Source organism: Ahaetulla prasina, chromosome 1, assembly GCF_028640845.1.
Source record: "Ahaetulla prasina isolate Xishuangbanna chromosome 1, ASM2864084v1, whole genome shotgun sequence".
Lineage (NCBI taxonomy): Eukaryota > Metazoa > Chordata > Lepidosauria > Squamata > Colubridae > Ahaetulla > Ahaetulla prasina.
Window position 1 is genome coordinate 278679683 of NC_080539.1, and position 17066 is coordinate 278696748.

The following is a 17066-nucleotide window of genomic DNA, read 5'->3' on the forward strand; positions in this document are numbered from 1 at the left end:
ATATAGAGCCTTACTGGTAAAATGAGATTCAAACATTTCTATAAACATTGCATAGATACACATCCTTTATGCTTTCAATAAATTAGCTTTGCATTAAGAAATATGATAAATCCTCAATGTAAAGTAAATTTAAAAATAATAATGAAACTACAATGCACCCTAAAGCAACTTTGCTGATAGGTATATTGTCTCTAGTAATCCACAGTGATTCTGCAGAACCTATCTCAAGAATGAAATTCATTTTTTCTTCCTGAGGTCCCATGTTCATCCCTTTCATTTTTGTTGAACATCCTAAATTTCCCAATTTAGAATCCCTTTGCTCCTTGGCAAGATTTTCTACTCATGCTCTAGGCCTGCAAATATTAATTGCAATTTATATAAATTGCACATATAAACATATATCCTTTTTTCTGGATACAACTTTGTTACCAAATTTAATATAATCAAGATGTATTTATTGAATCTATATCAATTAACTTTTAACAATGGCTTTCTAAATGTAAAATGCAACCGACATTTTAAGAGCAAAAATAAAATACTACTATTTTATAAATGCCAGTTTGGGCACCAGGGAGATCAGTAGAAAAAAAATGTAAAGTTAAATGTGAGCTTCACTTCCGCCATATTTTCTAAATGCTTGAATAAAGTAGCAGGAAATCTTGGGGTATTTTATTCATATATAAAATAAAAATAGGATTTGAACATAAAACTTCAATTTGTATCTTCAAGATAACTACTCATTTTAAAAATTGAACATGCTAGCATCATGTTCAGTCAACTATTATCAATCCACATCTTGGAATTCTTTTTTTTTGGTTGAAGACATGAATTTTTATGGAATAGACTGTTTAATATGATTTTTTTTAAAATAACTGGTACATTTTCTACTTATTCAATGTCAAAGGAAATAGAACTAAATATTTACAAGGGTAATAATGCAAATATATTCAAGAACCTAAATAAAATCCAAGCTGAACAATATTTAGCCAATTTTTAAATCCATATTTCTGAATTGATAACGTTTTGTTTAAAAAAAATAATTTCAAATTACTGCAATAATTCCTCATTTGAAGTTTTACTTTAATTGCTACATCATTTCAACAACTGCCACTTTCCACACTGATATTTGGTGGCTGTTCCACCCTGAAAGTTCATGCTCTTCTACAGACCAATAGAGTATTACTGGTAGCATCTAGCAATTTTATGAATTTTATGAATTATGAATTTACATACTTTTCGATTAAGAGGTATCAAGAAGCAACTTTGTTCTCTGTACTCTCAATTGTGATTTGAAAGTCTGCTTAGAACTACAGGAGTTAATCATGAGATTAAAAAGGAATGGAAAATCTAACCTAAATCAATAGGGAAGAGTGAATATTAATCTGACAGAAGAGGGTTTGGGGAAGAGGAACTGAAAGACTATTAATGTGTTATATAAAGCTTCCAGCAACCTTGCCAAGTAATGCTTGCAAGTACTTTCTGCACAGCTGAAGGAATGGAGGAGTTCATTATAAATAAAGATGGAAAAATCTATCCCATTGCAAAGTTGCCTATCTATCTTTTATCTAAGGATCTACAGTTCAGTAGTTTTTTCTGCTATATAGGAGGATGTGAAATTTGCATCCTTATCAGACTAACCACAGCTATCTTTTGTTCAGTGGGTGTTTTTTGAGCTATTAATTTAACAACAATTTATTAAATTTGTAAGTCATCTAATTCTTGATGACTCGTTAGCTAAAAAAAAACACCCCTTACTATTATAAAAGTGCTCTTTTTAAATTTGCAAAAATTCTAAATTTGTCATCTGCATCAGGTGCTTTGGAGCTCTGTGTCATCCTAGAAAACTGTTAATCTGTCCATCTTGATGATTCCTACCTAAAGAAAATGTGACCATATTGGACAGGCTACTTCATATGACATATCTGGCAGGTTTAGGCTACTTCATATATTTCAGCTTAAATATTAATAAGATGAGTTTATTTATTAAATTTATAAGGCCTTTGAACTCCACAACTCTGTATAAAATAAAAACATTACAATAAGAAGGTTAAAAAAAACACCTGCAGGCATCCAGAATAAAACCATCCAATCTAAAAACAATGCAATGAACAGACAGTATATCCTAAAGCATAGGGGAAAAAACCCAAGTGTTCAAAGTTCTGTTCAAAACATTTGGGGGTGTGGGTGTCAGGGGAGATCTCAGGACGAATATTATTGTACTTTCCTAGGTTCCATCAAATGACATTGCTTAGTGGAGAGGACCAGGAACATGCCAACTATATCTGATAATACCAGAAAAACAAACAATTGAAGACAGACAGTCCCTTAGATCAATAGGTTCTATGCCATGAAAGGCTTTATAGAGGATAACCAACATCTTGAATCGCAACTGGAAGTCTACTGGTAACCATTGTACATGATATGCCTATAATTGCCCACTGCATTATGAAGCAATTGCTGCTTCTAGATATCATCCTCATACTAATCATACTTGACCTCAAACCAACAGTCAACCGCACCTAGTACTCCCATGGAATTGTTGAACAGAAGAGAGTAAGTGTATTCAGCCCTAAGATACCTACACATTAGGAGCTTTAGAGTTGATCTCTTTTTGCTCTCAGCACCAGCAGGACTCAACCTTAGAGAAAAAGGTATACTCCTCTTCTAATTCCCACAAGCAGCCAGAAAGATACCATGAGTAATGCCACTGAAAGTTGCTGGGATCAACCTATCCCAAATTTGCCAGAAGCCATTAACAAGTAGGATCACTTCTGCCTTAGTGTTGGCCTGAAACCTGAATGAAAGGGATCTATTCTTTTAGGTTTGTTCTGAAGCTCCAACAGCCGACTAGCTTTTCAACAACATCCCCTAAAAGGTTGAAAATTGTCTAGTACAGTTGTGTCAACTGAAGTGCTCTTGAGGAGTGAAACCATCACTGCCTCCTTCAAAGCGGCAAGACTACCATTTATTAATAAATAACATGGCTCTAATGAACAGGTCACTGAGTTAGCATTCCCAAGGATCTTGTCAATCTCCTCAAACAGGCTCACACTGATTCCAGTTAATCACACAATACTTTGGTACTAACACCTTGAGAGGATTTTTCCAGTCACCATCTAACTCAAAAGCATATCTGAGAGACTTTATTTGCCAGATATCTTGAATATTTATAACAGCAGCCCAGAAAATGGTCCTATAGTTTGCCATGATTCCTACCAGAAATTCAGTTTGACGTTGTTCAAATGCCAGGTCAGGTTTGGGAAGATCTGATTTTAGATTAAATGAAACCCATAAAACTACCTGAAGAAAGATTACTCAGTAAATTTGTTCACATATTGCATTCATGTGGCTTGTTCAATAGTGGATTAACATGTTATATCATCCTATCCAATTGTGGTTTGTTCAATAAATCAGAATTCTATAAAACAATGGCTTCACTCAATACTGTATGTGAAATCAACTTCTATCTCTCGTCATACCAGTTATAAGAATGCAACTTGAATTCTATAGAAAAAGGCATTATATAATAACTACTGTAATTTTTCAGCCCTCTCCTGACACATGAGGTAAATAAGGAAGTGGATAAACCCCTTTTCTTCACAAAAGCAGTATGCTGTCAGTATCCTTTTTTAAAAGGAAACCTATGTTTAATGTGTGATGCATGAGTGTGTAACACTGTTTTTTAATGTTATAAGATAGAAACAAACTGAGGTTATAGTAAAATTTAACTGAGGGCAATGGATTTATATCAGGGATGGGAACCTGTTGCCTCTGAAATGTTGCTGAATTATAATATTCAGCAGTTTCAACTAGCATAACTAATAACATAGGATGTTGAGAATTACAGTTCAACAACAGTAGGAGGGCTCCAAGTTTCTAACTCCTATTTTAGCTCTGATTTCTGACACAGGAACAAAGGGATTTCAAGCTGCCTGTTCAAAGCTATTAATTTAAACCCATTACCTCTAACATTTACATATCATTTTAATTTTTACTAATATCATATTTTAATATTATCTTTTTGGGAAAGTAACAGAAGATGTAACATTGGAATAAGTGTAAAACTAAACATTCCATTCCAACTTGATTTTGAAAAGATCAAATTAATGAAAAATCATCCCACAATTTTCTGTTAAGCGAATGGCTGCCAACAGTTAAGCAGTCATTTACCAAAGAGTAACAGTCACTTACTGTATTTCTATGTCACAATGACCACAAAATAGTTACCTCTTGAATCTGGCTCAAGGGAGAATTACTACAAGAAAGTATTCTCATAATAATTAGGCAAGAGTTATATTTTGATGTTAATTTTTAATTCATAAATGTATGTGTGTGTGTATATGTATATATATATAAATATATAAATATATAAAGGTAAAGGTAAAGGTTCCCCTTGCACATGTGCTAGTCGTTCCTGACTCTAGGGGGTAGGCCTCATCTCCGTTTCAAAGCCGAAGAGCCAGCGCTGTCCGAAGACGTCTACATGGTCATGTGGCCGGCATGACTTGACACTGAAGGCGCACGGAACGCTGTTACCTTCCCACCAAAGGTGGTCCCCATTTTTCTACTTGCATTTTTTACGTGCTTTTGAACTGCTAGGTTGGCAGAAGCTGGGACAAGTAACGGGAGCTCACCCCATTATGTGGCACTAGGGATTCGAACCGCTGAACTGCCGACCTTTCGATCGACAAACTCAGCATCTTAGCCACTGAGCCACCACGTCCCTTTTATATAAATGTGTGTGTGTGTGTGTGTGTGTGTGTGTATGTATGTCGTGAATAAAATAAAATAAAAATGGATGGCCACAAGCAGTGTAAATGGTGATGAATGGAAAACTATAGTCATATAAATTTTAGTTTATACTAAACTGTTAAAAAGAACATTGATCCATACACTACTGATTAAAATGAAAAATGAATGATTTCAGAAATAAGCAGTTCTCAACCATAATGCTCGTGTCATCCATTCCCCCTTTTCCCCCTATAGATTAGACTGAAATTTGTGGGAACATTGAAAATGATTTCTATGAAATATTTTCCTTTTAACAGTGTCTAAAACACTTGTAAAATAAGTTTCTCTCATTCCAAAGATATAGCATGAACATTTTTAAATATTCTACATTACAGGACGCAATTCCTCTATCTATTATAGACATGCAAAGTATTCAAATCCCAAATACATCTACGATAATAAGCATGGTATATACTTCATTTTTCCCTAAAGAAGCTGATTTTCTACCCCCATATAAGTGGCCTTGTCTTTTCCACAAATATTAGATTTGTATTATACCATCAAGAGAATATCATAACCTACTAATAAGTATATTAATATATATTATATACAATGTACATTAAAAGTAATTGTGTATATGTGTATTGCTATAGATTAAATAACATGGCTGCAGATTTCCAGTTTATTGGTTCAAATTATTTCTTGGCAACAGCTGTTTGCCAAGAGATACTTACAATCCATCACACAATAAGCACTGCATTAGATGTAATTTTGAATACTAAGGACAGATTTAAAAATTAAATGTGCACTTTGTGACAGGTGCACCAAATCAATGCACCATTTAGAATGCTTTAGCAGATACATTATGAAAATCTACTGAACAAGCATGTAACTCGTTTGCCCCCCAAATTTTCCTTACCTGTTCCTCAGATCTACTTCTTACAAACAATCATAAACCCAGTCATAGGTAAACACTAATTATTTAAACTGCATAACCTGAAGAATCACAGTTGAAGAATATGAATATTAGATTGATTAAACTTATGATAAGAGATCCTCCATGGCATTAACTAGTAGAAGTATTTACAGACTTAAATTTAGATCAACCAGCTGTGATAAGATACTTGGACATGTGATTTTACCACCCTAAATTCTGCCTGTCTATTACTTTCAAATAGACATGCTATCAACTTGAACAACAATTCGGCTGTCAGACCCCTGGTTTTAAGAAGACTCAAGTACTCTGACTTCGTAATTTCAGAACTGGCCATTACAGCAATTTAAATTTTAACAGCCACTTGCTTAGAAAAAGACAGGGATTATAAGAAAGAAAAAAGTAAACAGATGCAATTGTAACTTCAAACATAGTTTAATATCTAAATCATGTTGCCTCCTCAGTATCTATTCTTAAATATTCATGCATGTACCTGTAAGTTCAATTAACATGTTGTACAAGACACACTCAAGCCTCCAATTAATAGGAAACTCAATGGGTAACTTTGAGCCATTAATTCTGTCTTACTCCAACCTAATTCACAGAATTTTTGCTGTGAGGTGAGCATGAGGGGAACACACCTCACTGAAGCCTCAAGGGAAAAGCTAGGATATAAAAGCAAATACTAAATTTTGTACATAAAAATGCCATGATCTCTTAAAGACTCTCTCTTAAAGACTTCATATATTGGTAAATGGTAATGGTAACTACAAAATGTTATTGTATAGAATGCCCTATTTCTATGCCCAGCCAAACCCTTGTTTGGGATAACCTACTTTTTACTTTCTCCTTGGCTATTTTGTTTTTAGACACTGTAGATACTGAATATGGTCCATTCTCACTTTATTTTTGTTCATTTGAAAGAGATTGTCCTTTTAAATTTGTAAAAAAGGTCTCTGAAAATTCATATTTTACAAATTAGTCCCAAATGTATCCTATTTTTTCAATATTTCTATTCTGCTGACAATTGACTTTTGGTATCAGAGGAACTAATTTAAATGCATTATAATTGTTTTTAATACTTTCTTTAAAATAAATGTCTTCAGCATATGTCTTGCTTAGAAAATATTGAAAATTGTTAACTGCTAGGAGGAGCATCATGTTTTCCTTATATTATATTATTTAATTGATCTCAATCGAGCAAGTAATTTAATTCCAAGTATTCTGAGCTAAACTTTATGTTCCGCTGGGCTTTAGGAAAGCTATCAAATCTGTAGAGGCTTTTATTTTATGATGGGATTGTAGCTATATAACAATTGGGGCTGGGCAGGAAAAGGTAAATAAATACTTTTGATTTGAAGTATTTATTTTGAAGAAATAGAATATTTCATAGATTTATTGGCAACTCTAATATTTAATGCCCATAAGCAATTTAAGATTAAAACACTATTATAGCAATGAATCACTATAAAATTGTATCTTCAGATACGACAGAAACATGCAAACCTGTAATGTAATGTAACTTCACTCCCATAACATTAGTCTGTCCAACTTTACAGCAACATATAAATCAATCTATGTTTGATATAGTAGAATAAATACAAAAACTCAGATTTCATTGATATAGGTTCTGCAAATAGATGGCACATTTAAGAAAACTTTATGTACTTGTTTTTTAATCATATTACTGCAGTTGAACAATACACTTTTAGGCATGGGGGGATTCATTTGTTTTTCAGTCACTGTCTTATGCTTAATTTATCCAGTGATGCCAATCCAGTACTAGTGACATTATAATTGCTTCCATGGTAGCAAATTGTAAAGTCACAAACACTGATTGATTCATTTCATGCTGCCACAATTCAGAAAGGAAGGTCAGGCATTTTCTTTAATTAAGACAAAGAATTATTTATAAGTCTGAACATAGTTCTTTCATCTAATTTTCATTTCACATGATTAAAAAAAAACAGCAATTAATTTCTTGTACATTTTTAGAATGTAGAGAAAGTTACAGAATGTCATGGTTTTCCTGGGGGTTGGAGAGAGCAATAATAGTTTCAGTTTCAATTAGTAAGATATGTATGTGTATAATATAACCAATACCTGCTATATCTGTTCTGTTTATATGATAGTTATCAATCAAGTATTTGTAAATGAATTATTTTGCCTTTTAAGGACATAAAATTTACTTACCAGCAATATTAGTCTTTGATATTTTCTTTTCAATTCTTTTAAATTATCAGAGGGTTCTGCATCCAAGATGCTATACCAGTTCTTTTTTGGTATGTCTTCAAAAGCCATTGCATGATTAGGTATTTCCAGTTATCTGTTTAATTATTAGAACAAAGTAAGGAAAGTGTTAATTTAAAATGATGAAAAAAATAATGTTTTCAAGCATGATTCAAAAAATTAAGCAAGGTATTTCTGACATCTTTAAATGAACAGAGGGATCAAATTACTACAAAGAGAGGGATTAATTTTCCCCCAACAGTTATATTCTTCTATATATATATTCTGAAAACCAACATGCTCCAATTTCTCCTATAAGGATATGCTGAAATTGTAATTGCCATCTTATGAACAATATGTCCAGCTACTATGGAGAATGCTCACAGCTGAAATTAGTGAGAGGAATAGTAAGAACAGTATTAAAAGAATGCTAAAGTTAAAATAACAGAAAATGTGCCCATTAAATTGACAGAAAATATTATGCAGGCCATCATGAATAAATAAAATTAATACCAGATTTCACAAAATGTAAAAAAAATATTTTACAATCATGACTTTAAACCAGCAAAAGCTAAAAATTAATGCTCAAAAATTTTGAGTGAAATAAAAAGAGGTTTTAGAAAACATTTTTTCTAAGTATTTTTGCTATGATTCAATAAAATTATGTAATTGATTTCTTGTGCTCAAAGGAGCTTTTTGTTTTATTTTTGCTACAATAACCCTGAATAGGATTGTTAAAAGGGAAGGTACTTCAAAACTGATAGGCACTTTCAAGTAGATTAGCATTGGAAGTGTCTAAAGCCAGTGCTTTGGATTCCTGCTATTGAAAAATTTTCTTTGAATAAACACTCAAGATGGTATATATTACAAAGTATTCATCCCACTGATTTACCCCATAGAAAGCATAAAAAAGACTGCAGCTTTGTTTACTTTAGTACGTTTTGTATGCTGCCTAAAAATACATAAACTTTTATAAAACTATTTTTAAGATTAAAAATGGAGAGAAAAATACCAACATGCAAAAGTGCTGACTTTTAATCAACCATACTGAGGAAAAAGACAATCTCAAGGACTTGAAGTAGTAAAATACATAATACAATTCATGTCAGGCAGTGGCTAACAGCTCATTACATTAATGAACGGCAAAGAAAGAAAAAAGGCTTTGAATGTGAAGCAATCATGACAGCATCTCATTAGCCACTGGGGCCAGGGAGACAATTACACAAGGAACTGAACTCTTGAAGAACAAATATCCATAACTCTAACGCAATGAAAGCGCTTCGTGTTACTCATGGAAGCCACTTCCTCCACTTGACAATGCTTATCCAAAGCGCTAAAAAAGTCCACTTTCACAAAGCCCACTTAGGGATAAGAAAAGAGTTTGAAAAGTCCTTGGTAAGGAATTAGAATCAAGTAAGACTTAGGAAACTGCTATTATCTCCATCAAACACATGCAGAGTTCAACCAGAACACCATCTTGTGGGACCTGAATTAACCACTGAACTTTCAGTTCCATCCAAATCATGAATTTCAACCATTTTTGTCACATTGTTACCATAGCTAAAATTTATCTATGACTAGTCCTCACTAAAACACACTAACAGAGAAGAATTGGAGCTTTGTGTCATCTTGTATTACAGAATTAGTAGTGGCTGCATTCAATAAACAGTTATAGCAAAAGAATACAGTTGTCCTCATTGGCTGCAATTGGGACCAGCAACTCCATTGCCAAGTAATGAGATTGTACAATGAAACATCATGTGCCCATCCATGTTGTCAGTTCCTGCTGCAGTTAAACAAATCACCCGCAGTCATTAAGCATGTTATAGGACCACGAACTGTTTTCCCTATTTTGTATGATGTCAGAAAACATCTGTGAAAGTTGAAAATGATGATCATGAGATCACAAGATCCTGCAGCCATCATAAATATACTGATACTCTGATTGCTAATCACCTAAATCATAATCACATGGCAATGGCGGTGCTGTATCACAGGTTTTTCAGAGCCATTGTGAATAGTTGCTGAATGTGCAGTCAATAAACACATTTATACATTTTAAGTGTTATTTTACTTCATGCTGTTATCCAGGTAAATTGGACTGTGACAATCAAGAGTCCAGAAAGAAAGGTTGGTGTTGTGACCCCCAGTTCTATAGAACCTGGATGTGACAGTGATATGTGCCAGAACTGAGATCTGGTGTATGTATACGTTAGAAATGTTCTGAAATTTGAAACAGCCAATTCTGGCTTTTTGTCAGCTCTCCCAGATAACCCAAACAAGAACCACAATCACATGAGCTTATTGTCCTTTATTATAAGACTACATTACCAGAATGTTGCAAGTCTGAAAATACAAATCTCCCCTTGTCACTTTTAACAGTCCAATATGGCTTAGGGCCAGGGTACTTACGGGACCGCCTTCTGCTACCGAATACCTCCCACCGTCCCGTACGCTCACACAGAGAGGGGCTTCTCAGGGTGCCGTCCGCCAAGCAATGTCGGCTGGCGGCCCCCATGGGAAGGTCCTTCTCTGTGGGGGCTCCTACCCTCTGGAACGAACTTCCCCCTGGATTACGCCAACTGCCTGACCTTCGAACCTTCCGCCATGAGCTCAAGACCTATTTATTCATCCATGCAGGACTGGCTTCGTGATTTTTAAATTTTATAATTTTATATTTTTAGAGAGTTTAATTTTAATAGGATATTGTTTTATATCTCAGCCCATATATAATAAGTTTTTTAATTGTTGTTTTAATTGTATATTGTTCTATTTTTATTATCGCTGTGAACCGCCCTGAGTCCTTCGGGAGAAGGGCGGTATAAAAATCCTATAAATAAAAATATGTTAGGCAGATCTTTTTTTAATTAATTAATTTATTTTTTGCTGGTTAAGCAATTGCAGGTCCCTCCATTTTTATTTGATTGTTTCCTAGGTATCGCCTCTTCTTTTCCTTCATGGTCATTCCCACATACCATTACACAAATGTTTTAAACCCCAAACATGTTTTCAAACCAACAAAACAATATTAGATTCAAAATGTTTCACGAACACAAAAATTTCAAGCCTTCATTTCCATGAAGGACAATTACACTTAGTATCACTGTCAATATATATTTCCACAAGGGAGAGATGCATACATTGAGTTGTATACAGAATAGGATTACTCTAGACCCATGGGCCGGATGCCCACCTCCGTTTTAGCGAAGGGGAAAAAAGTCACAATGCATCATGTGATGACATGATGGCATGAGTTTAACACCCCTGATCTAGACTCTCCCTTTGCTAGCAGAAAAGTTGGTTGCTTTAATACAAAAGGTAGAATTTCTGAAGCTATGAACCAAGGCTGGGAAAGGCAAGGATTTAACATAGTTCTTCTCAGTCTCAGGCTGACTTTGGTATTTCCAACAGGATAATAAGCCCATATGACTGAAGCAATTATACTATAGTTTGTTTTTTAATTGTTTAATTAATTACCATCTCTTCACTTTCTGAACATCCTATCTGGTCTGTCTTCTCTTTGTATTATATTTTACTTTTATATGTATATTATATATTACAGACCACTTTTGAAAAACTCATGAAAACGACTTATGCTTTAGCATTAATGTTCAGAAGCATACTGCCTCTACAGTTATTGCAGCTGATACAGAATCACAACATTCTTCTTACATAATAAAAAGACTATAACTAAGAATGCTAAGAAAATTTGCTGTTCCCTGAAAAATGGCCCAACCTTTTCTATAATGGTTAGCCTCATCAGTTACTTGTTTCATTCGGCCTTCATAAGCAGTTAAAAAAAGAGTATTCAGATTTTATTAGTTTTAATTGCACAATAAGTAGTTAAAATATAGTAATTAAAATGAAAATGTCTGAGAAATTAGAAATGTATTTCTTTTTTATAGTGACCCAGAGTCTCTTTGGATAAGGAGATGGACTGCATATAATTTTTGTAAATAAATAAGCAATATAAATGCCTGATGAGTTTCTTTCGGGAAGGTATTAATTAAGAAACATTCTCAAGTCTTCTCCCTTCGCAGCCATGAAGGATATTACAAGACAAATGCTTACAAGCAGTTACAAAGTCACTTTACAACTGGAATGAGTACACACTTGCTCTTTATATAAATATGAGTGTGTGCCACACATATGCAGAGAGACCCATGATGGATCCACACTAACAGTAAGGTATAGTTCAAATTTTCAGATTCTGGAATGGAACATCTTTCAACAGTTCCTTAAAGCAAACACTTATTTTCTAAGCATTGGGCAGCAGTATTTTGAGATCAGAAAAAAAATGCAGTTTCTTTAAAAGGTTGTCACTAAGTACGTGGAACATTTTTGCATGCTTAAAAATCATCATTTTTCCTTTTTAAATCTGGTTTGCTATGCTACTATAACCAGTAATAGTGGGCATCATGAAAATCTGGTGGCATGGAGAAATGTATAGGTTGTTCTATAAGTATGCTTTGTAAAATGGATTTAATGGAAATAGTAAACCAAAGCAGACATAGTAACTACATTCTTAGACATATGATCATAATTGTTGCTGTTTGGAACTCATAATTTATGACTTAGTGAAATGTAAATTCCGGCAAACCACAGCAAAGGAGAAAGCACTGTAGTAAATGATGATCTCCATTACTTACTAAATGGGTAGGAGGTGTTATTTTATCCTAAATTCTATGAAACTTTGGCAAGAAAATGAAACTTTTATGCATTTTTCTGATCTTCTGATTTCAACACATGGACTTTTTTGGGAAGATGGATGGATGGATGGATAGACAGACAGACAACGGATGGATGGATGGATAGATGGGGAAGGGGGAGAGGGAGAGGGAGGGAAGGGGGGAGAGAGAGATCCATCCTTGTGAAACATTAACAGCCCTTCAACAGGCTATAAACTATTGTTATAGATGTAAAATGCAGACTAAGAAAAATTTTCATTCTTATATTGTACTAGAATCTGAGACATGTAATCAAATGCAACTATCAATAACTATTAGTATAGCTATTACAGAATGGACAGGTGCAATTATATCTATCCTCTGTACTTTTAGATTCCCTAGCTGTCTACTGTAATCAAGACAATGCTAGATTAGATAGTGTTATAGTGTTACATTTTTGTTTTCTCCAGCACCATAAAAAAAAATTCTCTAGCCAAATCTTTTTCTTAAACTAATATGAATCGTATACATCCCACGCACATACATGAATGATATGTAAGTTTTGAAGTGGGAAAAAAAAAGCATTGCAGTGGCTTATAGAAGAAAAGAATGCAGGAAAAAGTTATATGAAAAGAGTATCTGGAAATGTAGACTTATTAATATAAGAAACAATCTTATTTCAATTTAGATAGCTACCCATTCCTATGTGCGAAACTCCCTTTTAGCTTCAGGTTTTTAGATTTTTGACTGATTTTTAGACGCTAGGGCTAGGTTTGTTTCGCTAGGGCATGATTTCTTTAATATTAAACAAAACACCCAACACACGGTGGTTTACAAAGGTCAACGACAGGGGTGCGTGTGTGATACAAACTGCGATACAAATCTAAACAGGTCTCATTACATATGTGCATATTTTGTGAGTGAGGTCTATGAAGGATCTAAGGCAAAACGCTCCGATATATTAATTAAGCGAAATGACTTGGTCGGCGGGAGTGAGCAGGGACTGGAAGCAAAGCTTTTATTGAGATAACGAAGCGAGGCTTTTGCAAATTTTGACGAACAGGTACGCCGAATACATGAAATTTTGGGAAGTAGCTACTGAATCCAGGATTCTGCAATATAGTGTATCAATGCATACTATATTTTCTGTCCAGAAACTTCGCCGCTTCCTCGCACCGAAAGCAACAAGGAGGAGAATTAGGCCTCTTCTGGAGATACAAGTCAGTCTCTATCGTAGTTTAAAACGCCACACTTGGCCACCATACCTCTTCTTCCGGGTGACCAAACGTCCGGTCCGGCTTTCACCGTCCTCCCGCTCTCTATAGCCTGGATCGGGAAGGGGGAAAAAAAAAGAAATCCCGAAACGGTCCCCTTGTATGGGGGCTCCAGCAGCAAAAAAAAAAAAAAAAAAAAAGACCAGCATCAAGCAGAAGGGACGAGGAAGGCGGTACTTCCCGGCAGCGCTGACTCGCAAGGAGGTCCTGCCTCCACTCCCGCCTGATTGGCGCAGGAAGGAGAAAGAGGAGTGGCCACAGCAAGGATAGCTATTAGGATAAACTGTGGGTCCTTAACCCGAAGAAACGATCATTTCGGGCTGAAGAGAAGAGAAGAACGTGGACGCGTTCGTAGGCGCGAGGAAGGACTGTGGTGTTTTTGGGTTTTGTGTTTTACTACTACTAAAGTGGATATTTAATGAGATTGGTGATTTTATATTGCAAACTCCGGCTGCTGTAAATATAACAGTCATGAGATTGGGATTTTTAATGAGATTGGTAATTGTATTTTGCAAACTCCGGCTGCTGTAAATGATTGGGATTTTTAATGAGATTGGTGAATTTGTATTGCAAACTCTTGACTGCTGTAAGCTACTGATTTAAATATCGCAAAGATCTGTTACAGACTTGGGATTTTATATGACCCTCTGGTAGTACCACCTGTCATTTCATGCTTCTAGCCCTTATTAAAGAGGCTGAGATTTGAGAGATGATATTGCCAAATCTTGTTTAGTTTGCAGACATGTCAAGAAACCAGTACAACTTTTCCGACTGATAAATATCTTTGTTCAACTGGCATCAAAAGATTTCAAGCAATCTCAGAAAGTCTCAACAGAGTTTTTAACAAATGTTGAAAGTGTTCAATTGATCATTTGTTTCACATGTAACCTGTATTTGCATAATCAAGCTATCTTCCTCTCTCTCTTCTTTCCCACCTCACCCCAATTTAAATCCTACATCAGTCTAGCCATTCTGAACATCTGAAGAAGTGAGCTGCGGCTCATGAAAGTTAAGGTCTTTTAATAAAATTTATTAGTGAAGAAATGTGATACCAGACTTTTGATTTTTGTCAGTGGTCCTGTAATACTGGTTTAACTTGCACTGAGTTTATACAGCGCCCCTGTAGTCATACTAACATCTATGTTCATTTATGTGGCAGAGAAGTGAGTAAATACTGCAAGGGCTGCTAAGTAGCAGAGTTGTGATTTTATATCTATAAAATATATAGTCTATATTTATATCTATATTTATATCTATAAAATATATAGTCTGTGCTGACCAATTGGCCCCCATCTTCACCCATATCTTCAATAAATCACTAGAGATGTGCTATGTTCCTTCTTGCTTCAAACACTCTACCACCATCCCAGTGCCGAAGAAGCCCACCATCAAGGAACTGAATGACTACATATCAATTGCTTTAACATCTGTAGTCATGAAAACCTTTGAAAGGCTCGTGCTTTCCTACTTGAAAATCATCACGGATCCGCTGTTAGACCCCTTGCAATTTGCATACCGAGCAAATAGATCAACAGATGATGCTCTTAATATGGCTCTGCACTACATCTTACAACATCTTGAATCTCCAAAGACCTATGCAAGGGTCCTCTTTGTAGACTTTAGTTCAGCATTCAATACCATCATTCCAGACACTCTTCTAACTAAGCTAAACCAGCTATAGGTACCTGAACAGACTTGTAAGTGGATCACAAGCTTTCTAACAAACAGGAAGCAGCAGGTGAAGCTAAGCAGGATCACATCAGATACTTGTACAATTAGCACAGGAGCCCCCCCAAGGCTGTATGCTCTCCCCACTTCTCTCTGTATACCAATGACTGCATCTCCAACGATCCATCTGTTAAAATTACTGAAGTTTGCAGATGACACAACACTGATTGGTCTCATTCGAGACAATGACGAATCCGCATATAGACGAGAAGTCGAATGACTAGCCTTGTGATGCGACCGAAACAATCGGGAACTGAACACACTCAAAACCGTAGAAATGGTGGTAGACTTTAGGAGAAACCCTTCCATACTTCCACCTCTCACAATACTAGACATAGACAACACAGTATCAAGTAGAAACCTTCGAATTTCTAGGTTCTATCATATCGCAAGATCTAAAACGGACAGCTAACATCAAAAACATCATCAAAAAAGGACAACAAAGAATGTTCTTTCTGCGCCAACTCAGAAAGCTCAAACTGCCCAAGGAGCTACTGATCCAGTTCTACAGAGGAATTATTGAGTCTGTCATTTGCACCTCTATAACTGTTTGGTTTGGTTCTGCAACCCAACAAGAAAGACACAGACTTCAGAGGATGATTAGAATTTCAGAAAAAATAATTGCTACCAACCTGCCTTCCATTGTGGACCTGTTTACTGCACGAATCAAGAAGAGGGCCGTGAAAATATTTACAGATCCCTCACATCCTGGACATAAACTGTTTCAACTCCTACCCTCAAAACGAAGCTATAGAGCACTGCACACCAGAAAACTAGACACAAGAACAGTTTTTCCCCGAAGGCCATCACATTGCTAAACAAATAATTCCCTCAACACTGTCAAACTATTGACTAAATCTGCACTACTATTAATCTTCTCCTCGTTCCCATCATCTCTTTCCACTTATGACTGTGACTGTAACTTTGTTGCTGGTACTCCTTATGATTTATATTGATATTGATTGTTCCTGATTGTTTATTTGTATCCTATGATTATCATTAAGTGTTGTATCATTAAGTGTTAATTTTGTGCCCTATGACCATCATTTGTGTTGTAAATGTTGTACCTCGATGAAGGTATCTTTTCTTTTATGTACACTGAGATCATATGCACCAAGATAAATTCCTTGTGTGTCCAATCACACTTGGCCAATAAAAAATTCTATTCTATTCTTTAAAAAAAGTGTTCAATTGATCATTTGTTTCACATGTAACCTTTATTTGCATAATCAAGCTATCTTCCTCTCTTTCTTCTTTCCCACCTCACCCCAATTTAAATCCTACATCAGTCTAGCCATTCTGAACATCTTAAGAAGTGAGCTGCGGCTCATGAAAGTTAAGGTCTTTTAATAAAATTTATTAGTGAAAAAAAATGTGGTACCAGACTTTTGATTTTTGTCAGTGGTCCTGTAATACTGGTTTAACTTGCACTGAGTTTATACAGTGCCCCTGTAGTCATACTATCATCTATGTTCATTTGTGTGGCAGAGAAGTGAGTAAATA

General features: G+C 35.2%; 1 protein-coding gene across 1 annotated transcript in view; it reads right to left on the bottom strand.

Annotated features, from left to right (window-relative positions):
* Nucleotides 1-13985, bottom strand: part of DNAJC24 (DnaJ heat shock protein family (Hsp40) member C24) — a 32954-nt gene extending 18969 nt beyond the window's left edge. The window contains exons 1-2 of the mRNA XM_058160838.1: nt 13827-13985; nt 7859-7991 (exon numbers count right to left, since the gene is read on the bottom strand). Coding sequence (XP_058016821.1) covers nt 7859-7966 — 108 coding nt within the window. The 5' untranslated portion in view covers nt 7967-7991; nt 13827-13985. The remainder of the gene's footprint in view (nt 1-7858; nt 7992-13826) is intronic.
* Between the last annotated feature and the right edge of the window lie 3081 nt (nt 13986-17066).